Below are 27898 nucleotides of genomic sequence, written 5' to 3'. Positions count from 1 at the left end.
TAATCAGTAAACAATCGAATAATTCAAATATTAAGGAAAACAGGACCGCTGTAAAAACACTTTTGATAAAGGTATATTTAGGAAATGTTTATAAAGAAACTAGGCGATGAATTATGTTCAAACTTTCAGTATGTTTTATTGAGCATATAAATAAACAAAAACTGGTCTTACAATGTCATTAACATGGAGTCATTTGATTTAACAATGTGTACAAGTGAACAAAAAATTGTCTTAAACTAGATACTTATGATACTTACAGATTTCTTATAATTGATTTGTTAATGAACTTTAGGTGAACGTTACGTGAATGTGTCTTTCTAAATGGATTTTACTGTTTTTTTGTACTCTTGTTTCCTTCTTCGAAAATCGCTTTATAGTATTCTCGGTTTGTGCAAAAGAAGAAGGTGTTCAATGTACTTGTACCATACTTTATGTAGGCTATTTTGTATAACAAATATGCGATGCAATATACTTTTCAATATGAACTGTTTCTGTGTTTATACGGAAGATCACTTTCTTGAAATTACTATAGTGTTTACAAATAACATCATAAGCAACTTTAATATAAAGCGTAACAGATCATAACCCCCTAACAAAGAGGATTACAAGTGAATCTTGGTCTTTTCATTGCAAATCGAGTTGGATTACAATTCAAGGAATTTTGTGTTTCTTCCTATTCGTAGAAAGCCTTGGGTAACTCGAAATAAAATTTAAAAATATTTATGAGAAATGTATGCTCCAATCCACATTGTTTACATACTATATATATGTATATGTATATTGTGTATTAATCGTTGAGTCTGGCCTATACGCTTCAGGCGATTTTTATTACAACATAGTACATTTAGCTCTATATCGTTCCTTACAGTTTATTCTTATTTTTACATTTCACCGTTTCTACTTTAACCTTACAGTATCTTAAATTACTCTTTCTTCACTCTTAATCACATGCGCCCTTTCTCCGTATTTAATTTTATTTTCCAACTTTTCCTCTTATTTACTTAGTAAATTAAATACCAATTTCCACAAAGAATCCAGAAATTAATCGCTAGACCAGTCATATTAATTTTCAGATTTTTTCAAATCTTTCACACGATTCTTTCGTTTTTCGTGTCTGAGACCTCCGAGGCGGATTCGAAAGCCTTCTATAATTATACAAAATATTACAATTGTTCCTCCGAGTGAGATTCGAGACTGGTAATTTGTTGCAATTGTTGACTCGCTGGATGGAACGCGTTATTCCGGAAGCTGACACTTCTCACAGGCGCGCTGTGACTTCCGTTTGTCTTACGCCTAACGCTTATGTAGGTCGTGCAGGTATTCATGCGTCGCAAAACAGAGTAACTCGAACCATCGAGACCTGGAAATTAATTAAGAGTAGCGATGCGTCATCCTGTAGGAAAATTAGCATTCCGCCTATTTGTTATCCTAATCAAAGGTGGCTTTTAAAAATCAATATTTGAAAATCTCGTCTGCGTGTTTGGAAAAGAAAGTATAGACTACTTAATTTGTTATCTAATTGTAATAAAAGTATTACAGTGATATGATTACCAGTTAAGGGAATTCCAATCATACTGGCGTTGTGGTTGCTGCTACGTCGTCTCTCGTTACGAAGAATTCGATGGACTCCAGGTAAACAACCAATCGCTGTTATAAAGCCACTTCGAAATCTTGCGTTCATCCAACAATAAATTACCGGATTGTAACACGAATGCGACATCGCCAACCAATGAAGGACCGTCCATATGAAGGGAAGCCCTGACCAATTCGCAGTTGCTTCGTTGTTATCCATTATTAACTGGAACAATAATAATTTACCTTAATTGTAAGTCAAGGATCGGATAGTTCAAATGCGCCCGAACTCTGTAGTATAACTCTCTTCTTTATTTATTGTCGTACGTGAGTCGTCGCGAGTTTTCATTTATGGTTCTCTTAGCTCCAAGAATAGTATGAAACCAGAGATAAATGCAGACACGCGCCATCCATGGAATAAGAAAGCGACATCGAGGGGAATAAAGCTGACACTGACGTTAATAGCTGTTAGTGGCGGATCCTAGAAATGGAGCTACTGGCCGTGAAAATATATTATTCCGGCGGGGTTGGTATATAGTATCGTATTGTACGGAGTTTGATACGAGTCAAAGTTCATAGTAACCGACTTTGTACCACGATACTCCATTGTACGAATTTTATTTTATCGTTGTAAAAAGATTCCCTGGTATTTAAACGGTTCTGAATTCATTAATATTTAGACTAAAAAATAAACGAATCAATCTTACGGAACTATCGAACGTAAGATTCACGGAGAAACGAACTCTGAAATTCACACCACACTGGATATTTTCCTAAAGCATCGCATGTAGTTTTTGTATTTTATGTTTCAAGTATAATTGCGCGTGCTTCTCCTCGAAGCATTCCTGCGCGTGCAGTCAATTTTACTTCCGTGGCTGTTGAATTCAACAGTTTTTTTTTGCATTTCTCCATGTTTCGAAGTACTCCAAGTTCAAAAATAGATTAAAAAAAAAAAAAAGCTGGACAAATAAATGCCGCGTGTACCAATGTATGGACGTTGCCTTCTGTTCAGGTTTATACTTCGGAACGACGATCAAGGAACGACAGCCAACCCGTAAATACGCTCCCAGTACTCGTCGCGCCGAATTCAGCAGCCGCGTTATCGCGTCTGCAGCGCTTGCATTATGTTAATCATTGAACGTGTAAACACGTCGATAGTATTTTAAGGATTAACGGGAGGGATTAAGAGATTACTACCAGTCACGGAGTGCTACGTATACGTGATTTCTCCACGAACCGAGACCACCAATCCATTTTCGATGTCAGAAACCAATAAAGCTGTTTTCGCTGTGATCAATGATGTACTTTCAGCTTATCTTAACGACGGGAAAGGGTTCTAGGAAACGTAACAATCCACGAAGTTGGAAGCGAGCCACTTACCATCAGTATGTTGTACGGGAGCCAGCAGATAGTGAATACTATCACGACTGTCACCATCATCTTCACCATCTGGAACAAGTGGAATATCATGGTTGCAGAAGGCATCCGATAAATTAATAACGCGGGTAGACAATACAAGCATTATTATTTCGAACGATAAATCTTTCGATCCTTCATTTAGGTCTTCAGGTTTTCAAGTACTAACTACCCGCGTTGTTTTGCTTTTTAAGCTCTCGCGAACTAATTGCAATTTTATTCAGAAAAAAAAACAAGTTTGAAAGTCTGTCAGATTTGCGGGCGCTTGATTAATTGTATGTCTCGAGCAGAATTCCGTGTGCAGCGAACGTGGCATTAGTCAACTCCTCTAATAAAATTAATCTTCTTAGGTAACTGCCTTATATGTATTTACAAAGCCAACTCAATCAAACACGGTCTGAGCAGAAATTCGTTACATCGAGACTTAAGATTAATCGAGCGCCAGCATATTTGTTTCTCCTTATTACATTGATCGTGTAAACTCTACGAATAACACGATTGTGGAAGTTAAAATTCTCTGTAAACTTTTGCGAGGAGGATTCGATTCATAGATCAAAACGTAAAGTAAAGACTTTTTGCTCTGTTGTTCTGGAACCCCCGTAAATATTTTTGTCACGAATTTAGAGTGTGGAACGGTGGTTTCGCGCCGATATTTATTATATCCACGTTGGTAGATGTCAAAACGCACGGTAAAGTATGAGAAAACGCGCAGCTGACCAAAATTAGGGTGTAACGTATGCCAACGCGAAAATGCTAATTTCGGTCAGCCTGAATATATATGTCGTCATCGTTAATATTCTGTGGTTTGTTTAGCGTGGGCTTATTTTGTTCTGCGGCTAGCTAACACGTCCAAGTAGTGGGTAGCACGTTGCACGATGCTAGAAAAATTTATAGGTAAAGTAACCATGATGGATTGCTGCGTGTGATTTGCTCGCACTTTTCCGAGAAATTAGTTATTAAAATTAATGGCTTCGTTCGTATCGATTGTTTACGAATTGGATTTGGAATGGATTCAAAAGTGTATGAAAATAAATCATGGCCAGTTGTAAAAGTCTGATACTACTTCCCTCTCGGGGCAAACGTGTCTGTCCATTAGTGGCCATTTTCACTTGTGTCGTTGCTTGCAAACGTCGCGGTACGGTGTCGAATACACTCGAACGTCGATTCCAATTGGTTAGACTAAATTATTATTTATTATCGTCACGTTCGTCTTCGTCCTATTGTTCAACGTTAAACACACACGAATGAACAAGCTGGAGAACGTTTTGAATGAAGAGGATATATGAAATTGAAATGCACACTGCTTGGTAGAAAGACGAAGCTGGAATTCTCCTTTCAAGAGAATTCATAAGTCATGTTTATACGTTGAAGAACCAACTTCGAAGCGTTCGTACTAGCTATTGAGTGTTCTTGGTTTATTGCAGTCGCGTTTATCGAATTTCAAAGGGCTTTTCACGTAGAACCATGGATGGAGCAGCATCAATCGAGGGTTCATAATGTCGGATCTTGTTTGATCAAGTTTTCAGTTCAAGTTTTTATCACTAATTTATAATAAACGTAAGGGTGGTGGTATATTCAATATATGGAAAAATATTCAACTAGGATTAGTACGATACTTTTTATAGATTTCATTATATGCTTCATCCGACATGTGTATATGAGGTTATCATATCGACGGCCTGTATATGTAAAATTATCGATAAACGCATAGCTCGATACTACAGTATCTGTATTTAAAATTTAAATTGCTAGCCGCTGGGCAGTAGGTTAGGATACCGCTGGAGCCACAATGGGTAAATCACGAGTTAATACCACGCTCGAAACGATATTTTGGGTTTACCCTTGCCAAACAATTGTATGTTAAATATGCCAAGAATTACTAAAACAAATATTTGTGAACGAATGTAGATAATTTAGAATGCTTTTCGTTTCTAGCTTCGATCCTAACAATATTTTTCTGAGGGATATAGCTTCCTAACTTATCCGATCATATAAAGGAAGTGAAAACTCTTGTCCTTTTATTTTGAGACGGACGAAAAAGTATTTGAAGGGTTCAGAACAATCGATCGGAGTCGCAACAGTTACGTTTAGCAATATCTTTGTGGCATTCTTGAAAGGAATTCTTCGATAGAGTGCTTTTTAATACCTTACCTTCCTCTTTGAACGAGCCATTCGCTGGTCTCTGACATTTTCGGCTTCTCCTGGCGGCCTTTTACCCCACACCATAACTGCGATGCTGGTATACGTGAACATAAGGACCATTATTGGTATCACGTACTGAAGAACCAATAATGCGATAGAGTAATAATACCTGCAACACACACCCCCGCGCACACACACATACACATGGACAAGTTAGAGTACTACGCGAACCGCTTTATTAACGTTGCGGTTCAAACTTCTTCGATAAACGAGAGAGGAGGAATTCGAAGACTGAAATTTACAGGGCTCGCGAAAAAGGTTTATACAAGATAAAAGACAAATTTTGCAGCCTTTTCTTTGTGGACAGAGTTTTTGTTTAATTAGCGAATCAAACTTACTTGTTTTTCATCGACGGCCACATTTCCTCGCAGACATATTGTTTACACACTTTATGCTTCAGCGAGGGTTGCGATAACTGCGAAACAACAGCGATTGGGATCGATATTGTCATTGCAAGCATCCAAACAGCTAAAATCAGGAATTGAGCGTGCCGTTTGCTCAACTTCGGTTTTAGAGGCCACATAATGGCAATATAACGATCTATGCTAATTGCCACAAGGGTGTACGCACTGACTAGGACGGACACAGCCTGAAATCAAACACAACGACCATAGAAATACGAATAATTATTTCAGATAATAGTTGATCGATATATAGTTATTACGTATCGAATATTTTAAGGTCCTAGCATTATGCATCGGAAAAAGACAAAAATGGTGACGTGTACAGAGCCTGAGGGCGTCAGATCTGATGTCTCTGATGGAATCCGAACACTGTCGCCACGTTCGAAACAGCCTTCAGAGAATGCGTTATTTAATGTCCATTACCGGGGCTTTATCTCGAGAGTATTACGTTCGAAATATGTTAAAGTTATCAGACGAGAACGTTGTTGCGTAGGATCAAGTTAATTTGACAACGGACTGTGTCCTGAAAATTGGAATTTTTGTTCACGGACAAGAGATGGATAGGATTCCATTCGAACAATAGATGATGAATGAAAGCTCTGCGAAGCAATCTACGCGCAACGTTTACTCCATTCAGCAGTCATTCGGATAAGCTTCTATTCGTTTAAAATGAGACGTAAATTGATTGCGCAATTCGGACTACAATTTTTATCGAACAGGCAACAGATCAAAAGTTGTTGGTGTAACACAACGGCTACAGTGTTTTCATTTTTCATCATTTTTAGAACAATAGGGAAAGAGAAATTGCAGTAAAACTGAAAATCACGTTTCTCTCTAGAAGGAAGAACATTTGCACGATGTAAAAACAATTTTGTCCATGACAAAAACATTTTTGAGAACTGACGATTGACGTATGTCCGGTTCAAATCGGTTTAGAGGAATTTTTCACATAGCCATTCGCCTACATGTGTTACTCTTCGATGCGCACGATGCCAGGGATTTGTATGAGTTTGACGTGTGATATAATCCACGTAAAATTAGGGCAACTTTATGTACGAAGTATAGCCTACAGAAACATGTAATTGGGAATAATCTGAAACTTCAACGAAGTGCGAAGATGGACGCGTAGAAGCGTGGTATTAGGTAGACTAGAAAGTAATGTCGTTTCTTTTACATTAAATTCAAACAAATTTTTAATAAATTTCTATTTTTAATCAATTACGTAATCGTCCTCGTCATCAACAGCCTTTTGCCATCTGGTGTGCACATTTTCAATACCTGATCGATAAAAATCAATGAGTCGATGAGTGAACAAGTATTTCAAATTCCAAGAACGACATTACATTCCAGTCCACCTAATAATTCCAAGCGCAATCGCGTAAGATGTAATAACATAGTTAACCATTCATGGCGTGGGCATGGTTAATAGAAGGATCTCATGTCTTAAGCGAGGAGGTCGCATGATATGCAACCACACGTGAGTAATGGTGGTCTATCCTGACAATCAGGATGTAATTGGAAGTCACATCGTGCTCGGAAATAAATGCGAGCTCGGTGGAGCCCTCGAGCTGAGAAAAGCATCTCTAGTTAAGATTCAGGCAACAACCTGGAGTGGATTTCCATCCTTTAGCTGTGCAACTCGGTATGGTGGTTACACAATGTGACGTATTTGCGGCGTATGCCTGCTGCATAGTCGTCGAAGAAGATGTATACATGGAGTTTTTCTAGCTCTTCGTAAAATCTCTGAAGCGAATGGATCGGGAGAGCGGTTGGAACCTATCAGGGTTCAAAGCAAGATTTAGACATTCGTCGAGGAAACTATCTATCCTCTCAAGACGTCGTTGTAGCTATCGCACGAAGCAGGTCAAGTATAGCATGAGATGCTAGAAATCTAAAAACTTGCCATCGATAACTACAATTGTTACGATGTGTTGAATATTTAGCTAAATAAAACACGCAGCTTTTAAGGGGGGGGGAGGGGGGGAGTCTGAGCTAGCAGGTCCAAAAAATCGACTTGTTTTTTTGCTTAAATATCTTCCTATCCATGCGGAGAATGCTTTCGCAAAGGTCTACCTAGAAATTCGAACGAACTGCATTGTTTCAATCTGAGACATTCGATACGCTCGGCTTTATACCGCTACCGTGTGATATACCTCATCGACTAACCGTGAAACATGATCCACAATTGCACCAGGAACATTTTATTTCCTTCCCCGTGGTCCTGACGCGGACGATTTCTAGGAGCGTTGCTTCGCTTGCCCGATTCGATGTTCGTGGAAAAACTCTTAATTTCTTAACAAGGATGGAAAACAACAAAGCAAAATTAAATTGTCCAAGGGGTTGAATGACAAAGGGTGCAAAAAGATGAATGAGGAACTTTGAAACTTTCCAAACGAGCTTATAATTGGCACTAAGCACAAAAGCATAAAAAAGAAAACGTTAAATTGTCAAAGGAGATGAATTATCGAGGTTGAACAAGTTTAAAGGTATTAAAAAGTTCGGAATCTCTATAGACTGCCCAGGGGTAGCCCGATATAAATACCACAACAAAAAATGTTCCGTTGTATCGATAAATTGCAGGAGTTAAAAAGTAAAAAGTAATAGATTTTGCGAAGAGTTAGTTACCGGTGTTTAATATGTAAAAATCTATGTAAATTATTCAACGCTTGAGCTGGAAGATAAATTGCTAAAGTGACATTACTTTTCGACCCAGTAACCTGGTTACCCCCTTAACCCTTTCGTTCGTGGCACATATAATTGAGAACACCATGTGGTCTGAAATATTAATAGAATATAATAGAATGGAAACCAATGGTGATTATAAAACGTAGGACAAAGAGGCAAAACTTTCGGTTCGAAGCAGTCAAAATAGGTCCAAATTCGATTTACGCTTGGCTTATCCTCGTTAGTGGCTCGATGGAACAATTTTTTCGCCCATGGATTGGTCATTAATTACAATTTTTAAGGGTCGAACGATTTCCTGTCAGCACTCGTCGCGGTTGATAAATGACAGGTGCGATATTAAATCTTTCGCTCAAGGGTGATACGCACGCGGCACCTACTCGTTACTTGTTTTTCGCAGGTATCAGACTCGACTTTTCGGCGAGGCTAACAAATTGTTCCGGTCCCGACGCAAAGCACCCTCGTGCCTCTCGCGTAATTACATTTGTTAACGACGTCATCGTAACTGAAACTACATTTAATCGTGTTTCGAGCAGCTACTCGGCATTCATGAACTGCTAATTGATTTTGGATAATTCGATGAAATAGTTACGAACGATTTTCCCCTCTTCCATTACGAGCCTCGATTTACAATAGGAATTGTATTTTCTGGTATCGTTAATCGATGGTATTACGCATGATATTGTCAAGTCGCGTCGGTTGCGGGAATCAGTATTTAGTTCGGTGAATCGAGTATTATGTAAGTGATCTGCTCGGTTTGCAAGCCTTTGTGGTTTGCGTTCGCATCGATTCTATTTGTGGAAAATGTTTTACGTTTGGTAGGAATAATTCATTTGGAAATTACATCTCTCTTGGACGAAGTAGACGAATAATCTATTTTGAAACGGGGAATATTAATTGTCATGCACAAATTTGCTTCACCATTCGTTGAATGATGGAATAATAAGGCTATTGGAGGCCTTGCTGCAGTTTCAAATGGAAGGATTGCGATCGTTCGATCTACTCTGATGTTTGATTTTAAGATTTATAGAATTAAGATTAATAGCCTTGTTCGCCGAGTTTTACCCTTAAAGTTGCGATTCGAGTTTTTAAGGTATCAACTATGTAGAATCCAGTTTGGTAGCTAGAAATTCACGTGAGTTTCTTGTCTCAGGTTTCCGTTTTGCAGGCTACATAGGAACATATTAATTGTGCATAGTTCCGTTTAATTACACGAACTAAGCAGAAGCTATAGCTATAGATGCGCGGATTAGGTGAGAACTGTAATTCAGTGTTGCTCGTTGCTTTCGGTGTTTCGTGAAAATTGCACGGATTTTACGCGCTGCGTTTGTTCTTGAGATACATCTGACTTTTGGAATACATTATTAAATTCAATCGTAACATCGAAGACTGTGTACGGCTTCGCTGGGGATAATTTCGTCGCAACAGAGACAAAAGGCAATCCACGATCGTTGAACATCACACCTTCGTGTCGCGAGGAAAGAAATATGGAAGGAAGTTGTAACATTACGTTAAAACTTCGTCTACCCTTCCTGTGTCAAGACTTTCGTGTTAAATGTTCTTCTTTCTCTCGGTTAGGGAAGGATCAGGAACTTTCGAGCAATAATACATTTCACGGCTTGTAACGAAATCTTAAACACAGATTTACCGTAGTTTGTAAACAAAGTTAAGTTTCCCAACGATTCATTAATTTATACTTTCATTAATCGATATCTTGGAGATAGTTGCGAGTCTTTTACAATTACACGAATGTTATAAATACTCATACAATAATGTCGAATTTTTGTATACCTTTACCATCGATTTAAATTCCTCTCGTATGAAATTCTCGAAATATGTTCTTGAATAAATTGCTTTTCCATGGAACAATTACGTCCATTTCAAGCATTCGCGAACTGAAACGTGCAACTTTCTAAACGCTGCCCTAGTTTCTCTCCTAAAAGCGCAAAACCCCAAGCGACTGCCGTAGAAGCAGTATTCAGTTCCTAGACCGCTGTCAAGAGACAAAGATATCGACATATCGATGCATGTTTGAATCTCCGAGGTTGTAAAACAAAGACCATTTTCCACCTAACTGTCAACAAAGTTAACGTTTACGGGATACGTGTCTATTACGCCCAGGAAAACCGCGAATGTAATAAATATTGTTCTGTCAATTCTATCTATACGTCTACATTATTACGATCTCAGTTGTATTCCCTAAGATCGATAGCTTTCTTCTGAATGAAGAATTGCTTCTAAGCCCGAAAGAAGAGAAGCCCGAAAAGTAGAGTCTGCTCGAATTAAGGGAGGGTTAATCCGAATTTCACCTGAAGCCACATCTTTCAAGAGTTTAGAAAATTATTTATGAGGACGATTTTGAATATTTCACATACACAACTTTGTATCCTTTCTGAAATTGAAGCATATCGTTAAACATAATGTGCTAAAATCGTTTAACATACCTGCAAGTAATTGACAGTGGGACACAGTTTCTGGCCGAATGGCCAGTACTGCAGTATCAGGGTGCTGATGAAACTGGGTGGCACGCAGAAGAGGGCCATCAACATGTCCCCGAGGGCAAGGTTCACGATGAAGAAGTTGGTCACGGTTTTCATTCGAGGACTGCTGTATACCACGTAGCAAACCAGCCCATTTCCGATTAGGGCGATGACGAAGACGGTGCCGTAGAAAAAGTAAATGATACCTTGGAACCAGCTCGTCGAGAAGACACTGTAGAAGCCCGCGAAATAGTCGCAACCGATTTCAGCTTCGAGATCCGTCAAGTTACTTGCGTCGAAGCCCTTCGATATGTCCAGGGAGATGTTCTCTTGGTTGTTGCTCGCATTCATTGCGACACGCCTTTGCTGAACATTTTCACCTGAAGACACACCTTTCAAGAGTTAAGAGAATTATGTACGAGGACTGCAACGACGCGATTAGTGGTCAAAATAAATAAATTTTGAATATTTCTAATCTAATAGGTAGATATATTAACGATCCGTTGACCATACGACGAGAGGAATGGAATTTCAAATATAACTTTCCAAACTGCGTTATAGCGTGTACGTTTCATAACAAGATTTATTACGCATCGCATCAGGCATAATTGATGCACTTGTAGACTCGAGGTTGTTTGCGGTCTGTGTACAGAAAGCTAGGCTGATTACTCATTAGAATCTGTTGGTAAGTGATTGCTGCAGAAACACGGACTACTCGAATGTAGTTGCATATGCAAGGTAATGCACTTGCAATCTGTATGAAATTAATTCTCAAGTGTTTCAAAGGACAATTCTTTTATGGGTCACTTTACTGAAACCTTGGTTCGTTCTTGCTATGATTAAAGTAGGCTAGCATTCTACGAATATTTTAGATTGTTACTATTAGTACGGTATCTTGAATTAAATTAGTAGCCAAAGTTGCGAATCAACGAGCACACGTCGTCGTTGTTATAATAAAATACATATCGTTCCAAAGATATCGAAGTTTTCCCATTTATAGATAGAAATATCGCGACGTGAAAAGACGGATTTCTGAACAACTTTTGAATCGAACTCTTTTGTATCCATCAATGTCATAATTCGCAAGTCGATGAACGAGAACATTGTGTAAATGACATTTCGATAACTTATTTCTTTTCGAAATTTCAGAATTTGTCATCGATCATTTTTGTCGTAGCTGTGTAATGTATACGTCAATCTTTACTTTTTGTCACGACTTGGTCGATAAAGCAAAAATATCGTCCACTTTAGCTTGACGATAATCACGGTACCAGAAGTACGTTACAAAATCGTTGAAGTATAAAATCGCGTTATAACTGTTGAAAATGCAACGAGGTAGATTTATCGCTCAGAATCGTCCTGAAATTAGTTTTGTTGGAGAGAGCCATACGGAAAGTTAAACGAAACACGGGAGAAGTTCTATAAAACAGTAATTAGAGAGGCGTTTAATTTTGCATGGAGAAAAAGAATATCGTGTAAAGGCACAGCAAATATATTCGCGATATTTTGCCAACGTGACAGGAAACTGATGCTGTCCAAACCAGAGAATTCTTCATCAAAGTTGGAAAACGGAACGGCGGAAATTCAAACAAAGCAAACTAAGATTGACAAGCTTGAATATTGAACAAAGCAGCAAAGTGTTATAAGATGACTTAGATACCGTTTCAAGGCGTCAGCCATGATAAGAAGAAAAATGAGGGTCGCATGATTGATGCAGGGGGTTGCCTATTGCGTGCTGGTCACGTAAATCGTGTCTGTTCAACGTTCTTGTTATTACTAAATATACGCATCATTTTTTACTGATTGCCTGAAATACCCGAATTATCAAAACAATAGACAAAAAATTGACGAATCAAATCTTGAATTGCTCCGACCGCCCTGTATCTTGTTTTCCTATTTATTAATTATATTTCACGCCTAGTGTTTATATGGTTGAAATTTATTTTTCAAGTGACTCTATATTTTTATCACCGCGATTATCGAAATCCATGCCTTGAGGCAAGAAAGCTTCGTAGTTCCGTAACCACGTGGATAAAATATAACGGGTGGAGGAAATATAGCGATCTCGTAAAAACCTTAGGGAGTGACGAAGGTAGTGCCCTTAAGTGTACGATATGAACAGTTCAGGGTTGGCATTGCACTGATCTTTTTTTAACGCTCGAACTTTAAGGGTTTTGCGCTCCCTAAAGCGAGACCGTATGCTATTACCATAGATAGCGAAAAATCACGAAGAGATTTAAAAGTCAAATAAATGATATAGAAACTTTACTTACACATTACTTCTTCCATTAAGACTTCATATTTTCCTATTTAAAAAAAGAAAAAAATATTTGATCTATTTAACCCTTCATAGGTTACTGGTACTGTAGGTTACTCATTGTTACTACTCTAGCGTCCGCGCCTCCCATACCCAACAATAAGGAATCAAATGAGAACACGAAACGTAGGGTACGGGATTGGTCGCGTAGGTAAAAGCGGTCGACTCTGTGGATCCGAGGATCGTGGTTTCGAATCCCCGTGCCTTGTTTTTCGTTTAGACTCCTACACTACTAAGGAAAGGGCGTGGACTCTACTTCCCTCTACTCGAAAAAATCGACTAATTAGAGTCATGTGTTATATAATCCACAAGAATCTAGAACGCAACTACTGAATATAGAGCATTAATGGAACCGCGAACTGACGAGTTTTACTGACATTTAAAATGGTCACGGACGTAATAATCCCGAACGACCGTACTGCGGAATTAATTTGATGTTGCAGGCGTGACGAGTTGCCATGGCAAGTGCAACGCACGTACGTTAATCCGTTTATCAGGGAAACCATGCGGTCAAATTAGGAAAATACACTTAACCCCCTTACAACATGGAAATTTAAGGGGACATTACCGAAAAATTGGGACAGTAATCACGATGGAAACAAAACGAGTCAACCTCCATCACGTTTCCTTGGACACCAAATCCTCTACTAGGAAATACGATTCAGGTGGCGAGATTGAGGTTGAATCACGATACGAGAGGACGGAGGTTTCGACAGGAACAACGAACGAGCAAGTGCAGGGGACATGGTGGGAAAAAGGAGATTTGATAACACGTGTAATAGTGGTGTCAATGATAATGTCGCGACTTGGGAGACCTTTTGCCACTTGTCCTGTTAAGGGGATATCTTTCCTCTTCTTGAAGCATTGGTCGATGACCTGGACCCTCAGAATTCGACAGCATCTCATGATACCAGAGATGGAATGCGATGGAGTATTTGCTATTACGCAACCCCATGGACCCACTACCATGGCGACCCTTATTTTTCACACCTCTCCAGCTGGCCAAGATGATTTCTTCGTTGTTTCAACACAGATAAATGAGAATAGTTGTCGGACAAAGAAAAGGGACGAAGAAAAGAATGAGGAAGATTCTGAACGATAAAGGTACAGAAGCGAGGTGGGTGGAAAGGGTAGATATGAAAAGACTGGAAAATGAGGGAGTGGAGTAATAAGGGGCAAAAGTGATTGAGGAACAAGGGTGTGGATGGTGTAGTTATTATGGAGTCAATGCACGCAATGAGTGTGAAGATAAACCCGGCGCTGAGGTATAATATTGATAGAATTTCGTTGAAAATATTGTATATTTTGCTCACTTTATTTGTTTTTCAATCGTCTTATTTTTTAGCAATTAAGCTCATTCTATTTGTAAGCTTTTATTCGCGCAATACCATTTTATGATTCAGATTGTGTTTGTTGTTGAACAAAAGAGGGATCAAAATTTTATATTATATTAGGAATCTTCGAACAATGGTGCAGTTTTTAAAATTTCGATAACACACAGTATTTCAAAGCGTTAGGAATTACAGGGGTCGCAAATATCTCATATAAGTTCCCTTGGTACGTTTCGTTTTAATTTTCAATCAAGACATTGTAGATACGTGTCTCCGTTGAGTTCGACTTAATTTGATTCGTATTGAGAGTTATATAACATCTCTGTACAGCCTGTTTGCAGGACAATTGCATCAGACTTGTAGACGTTACATAATTAGGAGAGTACCGAGTACTATTTCAGTGACTGTAATTCACAGCCCAAGGGCAGATCTACCATGAAGTTGACAAAGCTTCAATCTCAGGTCCCTACATAGAAGGTGCCAATTTGTATTTATTCATTTATATAGACACGAAGATGAAATATGTATACTAAACCCCGTGGTCCCAGTCATACTTTCATCCTCGTTTCCCAATGGATTAAAAGATTTCATGCGTCAACGTCACAACATTGTTTTGAAACATGTCACCGATAAATAGAAAATCTGATCTGATGAAAATGACATCTCATCAAATCGGAACAAGTATTACAGAACTCCGAAAGTCTTTTATACGTACAGCATTAACATACCAAGCGTAATCGATGATTATACAAATAGTTAATATATTGAAAACTGTTTGTAAGAAGAACGTTATATTTCGAGATGAAAGAAATTTAATTCTTGCGACGTTTCATATATTTGCTCCTTTTATCGTCGAATATCGATCCACGCTGCTTTATATTCTGTCGGAAATTGTCGTTCAAAGCGATACGCTATACTCGCGCCACATCGCTCCGATTAAATTTGTAAAATAAATTTGATTCTAATCTGCAACTACGTAGCATAGTACGTAGCATTTGGACAGTCTAAAGAGGGATATTTACATCGGACGCATTTAATACATAAATAGCTCGGAGCTTGTCGCATTTCCATCTTTCTCCTGAGAACGTCCTTATCTTTATTACGCTCTACTCTACTTTGTACAATGTATCTTCGTATATACGACAACTAATATAAAGTTTCAAGAAATTCATACTTTACTTTCAAGCGCGAGAAGAATTGTGAAAGTTGAGAGGCTTGACTTTTATTCTTTTTTCGATTAACACTTCTTGCCGTTCTAGGGACCAACTGTTCCATGAAAATTCTATGCAGATAAGGACGCAACCGCGAAAGGTAAGCCAAATTTGAATAATGACGCCAACAAAGGTTTCTTTGAGATAACCGTCGGAATTCTAATCTCCCGGGGATGAAATTGGGCCATTTTTTGCTTCGTTTCCCCGTGTCAAGGTGCGCGAACTTTAGAACACCGATGCGTATGCATACTTAACGAGACCCAACCCGATTTGTCCGTTTTTTTTCTCCTGCCAGTACCTTGGCACTTTGTGCAAAGTGTTGGTGGCGAAAGTGTACCGCGTTTGTGCGTTCTCTCCGCGTTTTTTTATTCTCGCGAAACAGACCCTTTCAATCTTCGCATCAGGTGGTTCAATTGAAAACAGTCTAAATGCGATAAAGTCTGCCATTTTCTCGCTTACCGTAGAAAATATTATTACACTTCTCTCTGTCTCTTGTAGCAGAGAAATTATTTAAAAGAAATACCAGTAGGTATATTTACATTATTACACATTATACATTTACTTCAAGGTCCTGCCCTTAAGAAAATTGAACAAATTATTCGTTTCTTTGACACCGAAGAGCAGCTTGCATCAATTCGCCCACGTTCTTAGCTGGTCTTAAATTAAATTCCAATATCCGTACTTTTACGTTAAAATTTGTGTCGCTAGATAGCTACTATCAAGATCCTTCTCTCGACGTTAAGCCTGGCCTAAAGTCTCCGCAAGTAGGATACTCTTCCAATGGGATTAATCGCGTTTAAGGCAGGATCTGCTAGGCAAGATGAAGTGTTCAACTAGCAGATCTGAAATGAAACACTTGGTATATACTTTAACGCAACATTTATTATTTTATGAAATTATTAGTTCTTTTACATTATAACGTACAATAGATTTAAAAAATCGAACGAAACCGAGGTATAAAAAATGTTGTTTAACGGTCTCCAGAATCTTTGCTAATCCGTTCTGACCCTAACCGTAATTCAGATTACTGGCGCAACCGCACCGACTTCTGGGTGCCTACAATTAAATCGTAAACTCAGCTGAACTTCAAAATTAACAGGTGTCGCTAACTAAATCCTTGGCAACGGTACGCAGAGAGCTATGCCAACGCAGAGTAATCAGAGTTTCAAACACCTATCTCCTTACACTGTAGAAACCAATTAACTCATGTTTACAAATTTTCCCGCAGATCAGCAGTTACTAGTTCACTCACCCTGCTCGATAAATGGTCGATGAGAAGCATTCAGGCTTTTAATTGGTTTTGTTAGCGTTAAAAAGTTATCGAAAATTTTCTTAAAGCTCGGTGCTGGTAAATCAATAGTCGAGCAGATTAAACGTATAATAGAGAACCTTCTGAAAGATTTTAAAGGATCCAATTCGAATATACTTATATCGATACAATGCAATCGTAGCATCAAAATTCGTTAAAATAATTAACGAATAATTATAAACATTATCTAAACTCTATTGAAACGTACAAAATGAAGATAATTATATATTTCTTTCTATTTGCTTTGCTTTGATAAATTAAAATTGCTTTGCGACAGAAACGAAGGCAGATTGTTTTCGTAGAAGTAATCGCCATTGGTCGCTGCAAACCTCTTGTTTCGCGAACGGAAAATGGTTTAATGTCACCTGCAGCGGAGTGTCTTTGTGCCTTGTACTCGTCGTATTTTTCCTTTTGAAAGAAATCTTTTGGAACGACGTAGCCCCCTATCGACTAGAAAGCGTTGAGTTTTGATGCAATTGTTATTTAAAGGGTTTCGTATTTTCCGAGGATATTCCGAGTATCGAATATCGAATTTGCTATTGTACTCGTGATATCAAATCTACATTTCTGAAGGGTGTTTGCGTTCTTACCGAGCTCGGTGAGTAAACACCTACACAAATTTTTAGATTGAAAATCATGTCATGATATGCATCAACTAGATATTAATTTCTGACAATAATTATTTTCTTGATAATTTCAACGAGCTTCGAATCGACATGTCACGCGGTTGTTGTTCGCCCTTCCCCTTCTCTACTTCGAGGGGCACAAGCGAGTCACGACCCTCGACCGAGACAGGTATGCGAGGGGCGAGAGTCCGCGTCCCTCCTATTTGTAGTTTCCCTTAGTTATCGTAGCTTGGTATTGGTTGTGGGTATCTTTGTTTGGTTTGGTTAGTTTTAAGGCATGCGTGTACGAGTGTCTGTCCTCTGGCAAATAATTATTAATCATTTGTTTAACTTTTTTGTTTGTTCGTAGGTCCATATTGGACTCGCAACTCCGTTCTTCACTTCGGTCACTATTACTTCATGTGTTAAGTGAAGTGACTAACTGTGTAACTAACTGATGGATCTGTATTCTGTAGAGGGAGACAATCGGCTCCTCTGGATCGGTTCTCTACTCCCTGTATCCCGTCTGGTGTAGTCCAGGCTCCCGGCGCAGTGCAGTGTGTCCAAAGCGCAGTGAGACGGGTGCAAGTTGGGTCCTATCGTGGCTCCCAGATGGGTGGAAGATGTGGAGGACTGGTTCGGAGGGGTCGGTCGTCTTCCTCTCGAGTCCAGATCCAACAAGAGGAAACGGGACTGACTCAGTAAGTCCGTTACATGGTCGCGTCGTGTCGCGATTTCCATCTAGCTTCCATTTAATTCAATTAATTATTTGGCAGAGTCAGACATAGACTTTGGAAATCAAAGGGAGTTTGTTTTCTTTGATTTCCATGATATCGTACTTAGTATTAAGCTCCTCGATTCTATGTAGGGTATGCATCTGTGTATGTATACTCTATGTAAAGGGAGATCGAAGGAACTTTGATTGCTTCTATCTCCGGATCTCCAATCGCAGCAACCTCCACGTGGTGAGACCTGGTAATCGGTATTATTCATGACGAACAATCCTTCGTCACGAATAATAACGAGCTAATGGCTGTGAACTTGTAAAGTACGAAAGTGTAAAGTGCAAAAGTGTAAAGTATAAAGTGTAAAGTGTAAAGTGTAAAGTGTAAAGTGTAAATCCGCCTTCCATGATGCAGTGATATTAAAAAAGCACGTTTCATATAGTAGTAATATTATACAAAGCATCCTGCATTTTACCACCTCTCTCTCTTAAATTTATCCATCAACTGATTAAGCCTGTGCGTAGAAGAAGCAAACCTTCGTACGTGACGCATCTTATTGTTAGCTATATTACAGGTGGTTCGTGAATTTTGCATGGTGCATTATCCGCGTACCCTCTACGTAAACCTCGGCAACGTGACGCGCATTAACATGTAACCATAACACTCGAGATATCGCGTGCCAGTAAATTACACTGCGGCTGGGTGCACAATAAACGATCAATATTTGCTAATGCTTGGAAACTGTAACATCATTCTTGGCAGAGTCTAAGCAGACGATTTGTTCAGCCCGCGGCATGTAAACAAAGTCCAATTCATTCGGCGAACTTTCGACTCGGTGGACCAGCAACACGTGGGGTGTACTGTATCCCCCATTGATCGACAGACCAATACTCGCGAACATTTCTTTCCACTTCACGAAGATTCTCGAAAACGTTGGCCATCGAAACCTGCTATCGAGCATGCCTTGGCTAATACGTCTATTCATTACACATTAGTGCTACATGATTGGTAGTTGTAAATATCGATGGCGGAACTATATATATATATATTGTCTGCGTGTAGTCGCTGTTGTTATCTTGTAATTAGTTAGTCTCTCTAACCATCCCGAATGGTGTGTGTTGCACACACAACGATTTCAAATGTCTCGTAATGTATCAATTCAAGTTCTTATTAACACCGTTGAACGTAGCAACCTAGCGATGTATATAAAAACCGACAATGTGCGTTACGCGGATATATGCATTGTATCGATATGTACTGGCGTGTGAACCGCGAAAGCACGGTTAGTTTAAGCTCGTATGCCGAAGCGATAAACACGATACGCCGGCACATATCGTTTGTTACCTCGCATGTCGAGCAGTGAATACAACACGCTATAAATTGACTAATGAAGTTTATGATTGATAATTTAATCACAAGTGAGACGTTGCTTTATTTATCGAAACCTGTCAGTCAGAATTTTAACAAACACCTTGTTTACAGTAGCTACGTTCCATAACGTTCGCGAACCATTTGCCACCGCTGAATAATAGAGTGATAGAGTGTAGGAATTACGCCAACTAAAAATATAATTTTCCCGCTTTTAGCTCTGGTTCGAGAGAAAGGTGGATAGAACGGAGAAGGTTAAAAGGAACTTTAAATAATACCGGATTAAAGTAGGTTGAATAAGAGGGACGGAAATGTAGCGAGGATCAGCGAATAAAATTCGCGGGGGAAGAATGACAGAGATAGCGGGAAAGTGTGCAAATGATAAGGTATTCGGGGGAGAGGGATAAACCACAAGTGGAGCCAATATGCGCGATTTTCAGCCAACCGCGTGGGACGGTTCTGCGAGGAAATAAAGAGGGAAGCGCGGCTAGCGTCTATGGAAATTACTCTTTTATAAAGGGAGGAAATATCCACCAAATTCAAGTATTATTGTTGAAACATACGACCCCGCTATAGTTGAATATTTTTTCTTTCCTGGCCATTGAGTATCCCGCGTACACGCCATTCCACAAAATGTATCACTTTCACTCTAAATTGGACGGAAATTGCTCAGAGTGTAAAACAAATGTAATTTAAAGGACAAATAGCATCTTAAACTCTTACGATACTTTATTGTCACTTCTTTTGACTATTTATTGACTGTAGGAAAACTGTTTAAAGAAGTAAGTGGATATTATATGCATGCGTGACGAATAAAATATAATTGGTTACCGAGGACATCAAATAAATGGTAGTTCTGGTAGTAGAAGTCTCCCGGGGGAACGAAATGTTATAACGTTCAGGATGGGTTAGGAGGAGACGTATAACCTGATACGGAGTGATTTCTTGTGCAAAGATAAATCGATGGTGCAGAACAGAATGTTTTGATATGAGTCCTCGTTTCCAAGAAAATCTATATTAAGAATTCGTCGAAGACTTTGTTAGCCGTTGTGTCCCCATTCGCTATTTCAACTTGTTCCAATATTTCTGACAATAAGTATTACTGTCAGCTGTTGCAGTATTGTCAGTTCATCTTCGATCTTAAAATCTTCTTAACGAGGCAGATCCAACTTAAGCGGATATTATCGTACCGCGAATATTGCTAATTAGAGACGGAACAAATCGACGATTAAAGCATGCGTTGTTTTTTATTATAGAACAACAAATATTTTTTATTCGTAACGTTCGTTTGCAACAATTAAATTTGAGTAATATAACATAAGTAAAGTATGGAGGAAGCGAGCGAACAGGACAGCCAACGCAAGTGAAAATAAAGAATAATGGATGGACATGTCAGCCAGTCGTACTCAATTTCACGTGTTGGCGGTGACGCATTAGCGCTACGAATATCAAGTAGAAAAACGCAGCCATGAAAGAAAATATCGTTAAAAGCCATTATGTATAGAAATATTATTAAAAAAGCACACAGCTCTTAGAGACTAACCAAACAATTAAAAATCTCTGAGGAACAATACGTTTTCAAGTAATCCCTAAGCCAAAGAAATCGTAATATTTAGAATAGCAACGACACGTCTCATACCAACTCGATTCGCATTGAAGACAATTGGAGGGATGTCGTCGTTGGTCGTAAAATGAACAAAAAAAGCGAGGTGCGTGGGTGTAGAAAAAAAGGGTCTTTGGAAGATTTCACTACGGTACGCTTATTCCAGTTTTATTCCACTCGATTTACTTTGACGTTTGGCATACGAACATGTATATTTCATCGTGCCTTCTTTTTATTCCTCGTTTGGTTTCCAAATGTTATGGAACACAGATTTCTTGTTGCTACATCTGGCGAGAAACAAAAAATATGTTAAAGCGTGTCATTTAAATTCGCGTAAAGATCTTTAGGAATACAGCCGGTATTCGAAAGTCTCTGTAAAAGCTTTTAGTTGGAAAGATGAAAATGGATGTATTAGTTCAAGAGAATATAAAGCTGGAAAAAATTTCAGCCCCACGAAGGCGTTTAATCAACTGAATGCTCTTCATGTTCGTGTAAGTTTTTAATTTTGATTTTTGAGATCAAACATCAAATGAATTGTGATTTTTAGCCTTTCCTTGTTGCTGTTGTACGCTGTTCGAGAAATTGGAAATTTCGCAAACATGTTGGTCGGAAGTACGGAAATTTGTTCATTCATTTCGGAGATTGAAAATGTTGTCGCATTAGAGGGGTAATTTCGTGAAACGAGCGTCGAGACAAGGAAGATTGTCCACCGTTCCGCAGGTACGGTGGCGCACGGTGGCCGTACGCGGAATTTTATGTACTTTATTTGAGACTTAAAGGCGCAAAGAGGCTGTCATTTACAGCTACGAACACGACACCTAGCTAAAAATTTATTTCAACACGCTACTGGAGTTTTCCAAGAAAATTACTGGTCTCTGAAAACATCGCGGAATTTATCGTATTTTGCATGTCGCTGGTACTCAACGGATTAAACCCTTCTGTAACGGACTAATTATATTTCACCCCGTGCAACGTTTGTTCACTTTCAACGGGAATAGCTTCTATTACGGTCCACCTATTATTCTAAACGCGGATAATTTTATTAAACGGGCCAGAGGGCTCCTTTGGTAGGAATAATTATTGTTAGTTGTTCTAATGATTTTATCACGGGAACAGAAGCTTCCCTGTATTATTTCTTGATTTTCAACGGCTGAAATTTAAATATACACAACCCTTAAGATTTTATATACAAATATATTCTCTCATTTCTGTCTTAACTCGAATTTTGGTTCACAGAAAATACTATTTTATGTGGTCTAGTAACAAAAATGGATTGTGCACCACTGGTGAGAAGCAATTCCACTTTGCTCGAAGAAAGTAATTCTCGTGAAGATTAATAGTAGGTAACTCTTTTTTTACGTACACTACTTTCATTACCAGCGACTGATACATATTGCCTGGTTGAAAATGGGAGCACTAACGAACAAATATGTGATCAAATAATATCGAAGAGACGATGGACATTCACCTTCTAAAAACGTTTAACGAAAATCGTTCGAAAAATAAATCCAATTTGGTGAAAATTAATTCCTTTCGTTTCGTTTCGTTTCAAATTACACGATTCAATGAGAGGGACCATTTAATTCCGCAACATCGACGCGCGCACAATCAACGCTGCAGTGAATTGACATCGCGAAAACGTAAATTTTGAATGCCAGATAAAAATCGTCGAATGGTCGCTCGGCTCGGTTTTATGGTATTCGTAAAAACGGGACACAAACGGCGATTTCCAAGACCGTATACCTCAACTCGATATCTTTAATTGACCTTTCCAGTGGTACCGACATCTTCGCGAATTGTCTCTTGAATGTGTTGCTATAAATGGCAAAAGCAGAAGCTTCCTTTTTATTATTAGCAACTTCGTGGCTATTACCAGCGATAGCGTACGCGTTGAATTGCGATCGATTGAATATCTTTTTTTAACTGGGATCCAGGATAAAATGTTCCCGTGTTAAATTATTCAAACGGTCCGTTTCATCCACCCTATCGCGTAGGTTTTTGATCTTTCAAATATTTCAAGTACTGCGCCAACTTCGTTACGAGTCTTCGATATTGAATAAACAAATATTTTTAATTGGCGCTGAAAATAAAAATTCAACGGTTTTCAATATGGAGAACGAGTAGACCTAGCAGGTCTTGTATAAACCAATGCAACGAACAGTATCTGCTGGAACATCTTCCAACAATTTATGCAATTTACTCGAGAGATTGGCACAGAATTGGCCCTTTAATCACTCATTAACGATAACAAGAAGTTATCGGTTATTATATAGAAACGCTTTAGTGGAATCGGTAACAATGGCTCGGTTTGTGATTAGGAATGGTTAGGGTCTAGAAATTACTCTACCTTGGAAAACCAGGTCAAACAGGATACATGCTTGTATGAACTTTTTCCATTGTTTCTGTGTCTTCAATCTAGCGCTGAAGCGGGTCCCACATGTTACAATGCACCGTCCAAATTGTTCTCTTTAAGGTGTTACACCACCCTGATAATTTCAGACAATGGCGTCCCCTTTCATCCCCACGAAACGATAGTACGAACCTTTTCAAATAGTACGTGGTCACACAGGAACGTTCTGGCAAAAATCTCAAAATTAAAGGACGATCACTCTTTTATAAAGCGTAAGGAAGAATAGTCACGAATAAATTAAATCGATAGTAAGGAGAACGAAGTTGCGGGCATAAGATGGTCTAGAAATAAATTGAAAGACGAAAATAAAATTTCTTTCGCATCTCTTCGTATTCGCGAAAATTGAATTTAACCATTCGATGCACGACAAGCTCCGACAATGCAAACAACGCCTTCATTTATTTACGATGTTCACGGCATCCCAATCGGTTTGTTGGTCTGGTAGTTCGAACCGATAGTAAACGAATCGACGGTAGACAAACACGAAATTGTTGATGTTTATAAACGCTAAAAGCAGATGTAACGGGTTTCGAGTAAGTAGTGAATGATAAACGGTTTTTGATCCGTTATTTGTTCGATATAAAATTTGAGATATGAAATGAAATGAAATCTCACATTGGACGATCAATTCCGTTGTTCCTTGTTTCCGTTGGTCATCGACTATTCTAATAAATTTTCTCTGCTGACAACTCTTCTATTTTTCAATTAAAAAACACATTAATTTCTGGGTTTTCTGGTAGTGTTTGATCGCACCCCGTCAGTTACTATTTTATAAAAGTAATTTCGAAACATATCAGCACCGCGTGTCTGGACGTTCCCATGCTCCAGTTTCACCGTGTCAGTAACACATGCCGTCAACCACGCGCAAAATCGCGATTATTTGCGATACCGTAAATTTAAGAACTTTATAACAACAGTAAATAAGCAACGTAAATTTCAAAAGTGGTCTTATCGTTTGATTTTACATTCTGATTTCCCGAGGGTCTTCGTTTCTACTGTTTCAGCTACCGAACCATACAAATGGTCGGCCCAAATAAAGGTGCTACGTTTTTAGAAGCTGGTACGTTCAATTCTTAAACAATGTCCTATTCTATGTCCATCTTCTGACGTTCAAACTTGAATTTATTTACAGACAACTGGATCAATACACTGGATCTGTTTCCAAAAATAAAGTTCTCGATATTTTATAAAATGGATTTTATAAATAGATCTATAAATCTAAACTGACCAATCGTCACTCGCATTTATTGATTGTTTCTAATAATAAAATCTATTTATAATAAACTCCACGACTGGAGAAGTTCCTCTCGTGCTATTCATACTTTGCAGAAACGTATTCAGCAATCATTTCGCGAGTTGCGAGACCAAACTTTTCCATACCATTAATAATTCCAGTTGCTCGTCATAATTGCAATTCTCGCTTATAAGAAACTTTGTTACAGACGCGTGAAATTGGTAGACGCTTTGTAATATCCGCTGAAATCTGTTGAGAATTGCAACTGTTGAAAGTCATAACTAGATGCAGCTGTATAAAAAATAAAATATGTCCGAGATAGATGCACTTTGATTTACCGAGGGAACTCAAGCACAGTTATTGGTAAAATATCAGATTTCGCTTAAATTATTCATTAAAATCTGCCGTTGCGTAACAAAGTCAAATATGGCTCAAATTGTCACTTAGTTTATTATACAAGAACTGTTTTCGTTCGTGTTATTCGTATTATGTATTCATTATTCGCGTGAACGATTATTCAGATAGGGGATGGTTAAGCACGACGCGATTAAATTATTCAAGTTTTCGTTTAATGTCAAAACGTGGGTTACATTACACTAACCATAAGTGACGTGAACTTTTCACGGCGATCTTTAATAGATAACACGTGCGTGGGAAAACGGATCGCGTAGATTGCTATTATTATTGAACAAATTGTCCAGTTCTGCTCTCCAATTTTCTAGAGAATTAATAAATTACTTTTAATTGGTAAGTTACTTTCTTTTCAAAGATGGGCGATCTTCGTTTAATCGCACTGTGTAAAAACGATGAAATTTTCCTTAGGTCTATGAGGGGATGAACTAAGATGATAAAAACTTCGAGCTTCTTTGCAGTTTCCATTAGCTCACCCAAACGTGTAGTAGATATCTGGACGCAGGATGTTAAAATAAATTGGTACCTTCATAAACACTAACCCTCAGAAGCTTAGGAGACGAACAATTTTCCGCGTATCGCGATTAAACTTATTAATACCCATTGTCAAGCTGGCTCGCGAGATGATAGCTACTATTTTTGTGTACTTTCAAGCGACGGTAGTATAATAAAATTTGTTGTTTGTTGGGCTATAACCATTTTTAAACTCGTCAATCTCGCAAAGCAGATTTTTAATACTTCTCATCTCTTAATTTAAGCGATTACACAGAATTCCGTAATATTTTTTCAACCTGCTTAACTAAAAAAAAAAAAAAAAAAAAAAAAATATAAGTTTTACAACACGGTCATAGGACACGTAATATCGTATTCCATAGTTTTACTCACATCGTAAACTGCTGTGCAATGAACCTACTCGATAGTCATCTTAAGAAATTCTTTCTTCAGTTATCTTTTTACAACTTAGCTTATGTTTGCAACTTTTTACGTATGTCGTGTTATACGACAGGTTATAAAGAATCTCTGATGTGGTTGTAGATATAAAACGAGAGAGGTTAACCTAAAATTTTAGCGGTCACCGTTCCCTTGGGAGGTAACGCAAGGGTTCCAAGCTATTCTAAATGTCTTTCGAGGATCCTCCCTCTTCGTACTCTTTGGTACAAACTTCGTCTATACCAGAATCATCTTAACTGTACCAAACCTTCTTTGGGTTTTGTCTTCAGCCGGGGAGAGAGTAAAAACGCTTCCTATGCTAACAATCTTCCTTAGAATGAAGACAAAGCTCAAAGACCTTTTAAGAATTGCCACAGAGAAGACTGAGAGAGAGGCAAGGATTGCACTGAACAGTATGAGAAAGGAGTCGAATAAAATTTAGGGAAAATTATGTCTACGAGTTAAAAAGAGAAAAAGACCATTCATGAATTTTAAGATATTTATTCGGAACGTGACCAGTAACTTACGCGCTTATACTGTCAAATAAATTCCGATTCGAATGAGACCACGAGAGCGTAAATATATTGCATTTATTATTCACGCAAGATTTGTGCAATATTGTCGCATAATGCGCCGCCGTGCGAAGTTTATACAAGCAAGGGAAGTTCCGAAGGAAGAGGATACCTGGTAGGGGAAGAGTTTATAACTTTCCGCACCTTGTTCCGACGATGAAGTTGCTCGACCTTTCTCCTCGAGAATTTTCTCTATATCCTGATTTCCGCCACGCTGGCTCCTCCGCGTCGCGAGTTGGAATTTCACAGTGTCACTTGGAAACGCGTTTAAAGAGCCCCTGATTAGTTTCCATCGCGTGCCAATTGCAAGCACTCGTGCACACACTCTAATAGTTACTTATTTTTATTTCCCAAGGTTATACACCGGTGGGTCACCGTTATTTCAACATTAATTTCACTGTATATATCTCGCACAAATATAGCAACTCGCGTTGAATTTCGTTCAACGGGTGTTTAAAATTTCGTTTAAAAGTCTCAACGATCTACCACTTTTAATCATTTCAACTGGCATTGTCGCCGATGCTATCGTTATTTTCCTTCAATCATGCCTCGACTCGTTTCCAAAATAAACAATTCTCGGTTAAATGGATTCAGGCGTCCACGTTTCATGCAATGCCATGTTTATTCGAACTTTCGCTTTCACGGTGGTAATTACATCGTTAAATATTCCAGAATTAATTAGTCACGCGCGGTTGTTAATCAAATATCGATCACCGTTCATCGTTGTTCAGGAATTCGAATTCATTTCGAAAGATATTGGGAATTGTTTTTATTCTCGCGGGACAAGCGTTCATCGAAGAAGAATTGCGTGACGCGTGAACTATACCGATAAGGATCGTTCACTGTTGGATGTTATGCATCGAAACTCTTTTTTCACGGGAATGGCTGGTGCTGAATAAAGTTTCATCAAGCGCGGTTGGCGGCAGACTGCGAACTTTGCACGAAGGATCAACTGACTACTAGTAAACGCGCACCCTTACTGCGCACTTCTGTCGCGAATGCCATACATACCATTTATATTTTGTCTGTCATTGTTTACGCGAAACCTCCTGTCGCCTCGCATTAAATTATTGTAATGTTAAGCAACCGACGTCGGAGTCGTTTGAGAGGGTTTAT

At 38.6% G+C, this 27898-nt stretch overlaps 1 protein-coding gene across 2 annotated transcripts; it reads right to left on the bottom strand.

The window, feature by feature from the left end:
- Positions 1 to 7: 7 nt before the first annotated feature.
- LOC128886968 (RYamide receptor-like) lies at positions 8 to 27898 on the bottom strand. 2 transcript variants are annotated; one of them, XM_054142287.1, is made up of 7 exons: positions 26927 to 27898; positions 10721 to 11148; positions 5529 to 5779; positions 5140 to 5299; positions 2953 to 3021; positions 1552 to 1798; positions 8 to 1360 (listed from the first exon to the last, which is right to left on the bottom strand). In XM_054142287.1, exons 2-7 carry the CDS (start codon positions 11105 to 11107, stop codon positions 1164 to 1166), a joined length of 1311 nt encoding a protein of 436 aa, XP_053998262.1. In that variant the 5' UTR covers positions 11108 to 11148; positions 26927 to 27898; the 3' UTR covers positions 8 to 1163. The 2 variants fall into 2 exon arrangements, with proteins under 2 accessions (XP_053998262.1, XP_053998261.1); XM_054142286.1 differs by having other exon boundaries at positions 10721 to 11136.

This window comes from Hylaeus anthracinus, unplaced genomic scaffold, assembly GCF_026225885.1.
Source record: "Hylaeus anthracinus isolate JK02 unplaced genomic scaffold, UHH_iyHylAnth1.0_haploid 11985, whole genome shotgun sequence".
In the NCBI taxonomy this organism is placed as follows: domain Eukaryota; kingdom Metazoa; phylum Arthropoda; class Insecta; order Hymenoptera; family Colletidae; genus Hylaeus; species Hylaeus anthracinus.
This window is presented reverse-complemented; position numbering and strand designations above follow the sequence as displayed.

Coding starts and splice junctions, on each gene's coding strand:
- LOC128886968 (XM_054142287.1), bottom strand. CDS start 11,107: ATGAATGCGAGCAACAACCAAGAGAACATCTCCCTGGACATATCGAAG. Junction 5,780..10,720: donor CCACTGTCAATTACTTGCAG/GTATGTTAAACG, acceptor GTTTGATTTCAG/GCTGTGTCCGTCCTAGTCAG. Junction 1,799..2,952: donor TCCCGTACAACATACTGATG/GTAAGTGGCTCG, acceptor TTATTGTTCCAG/TTAATAATGGATAACAACGA.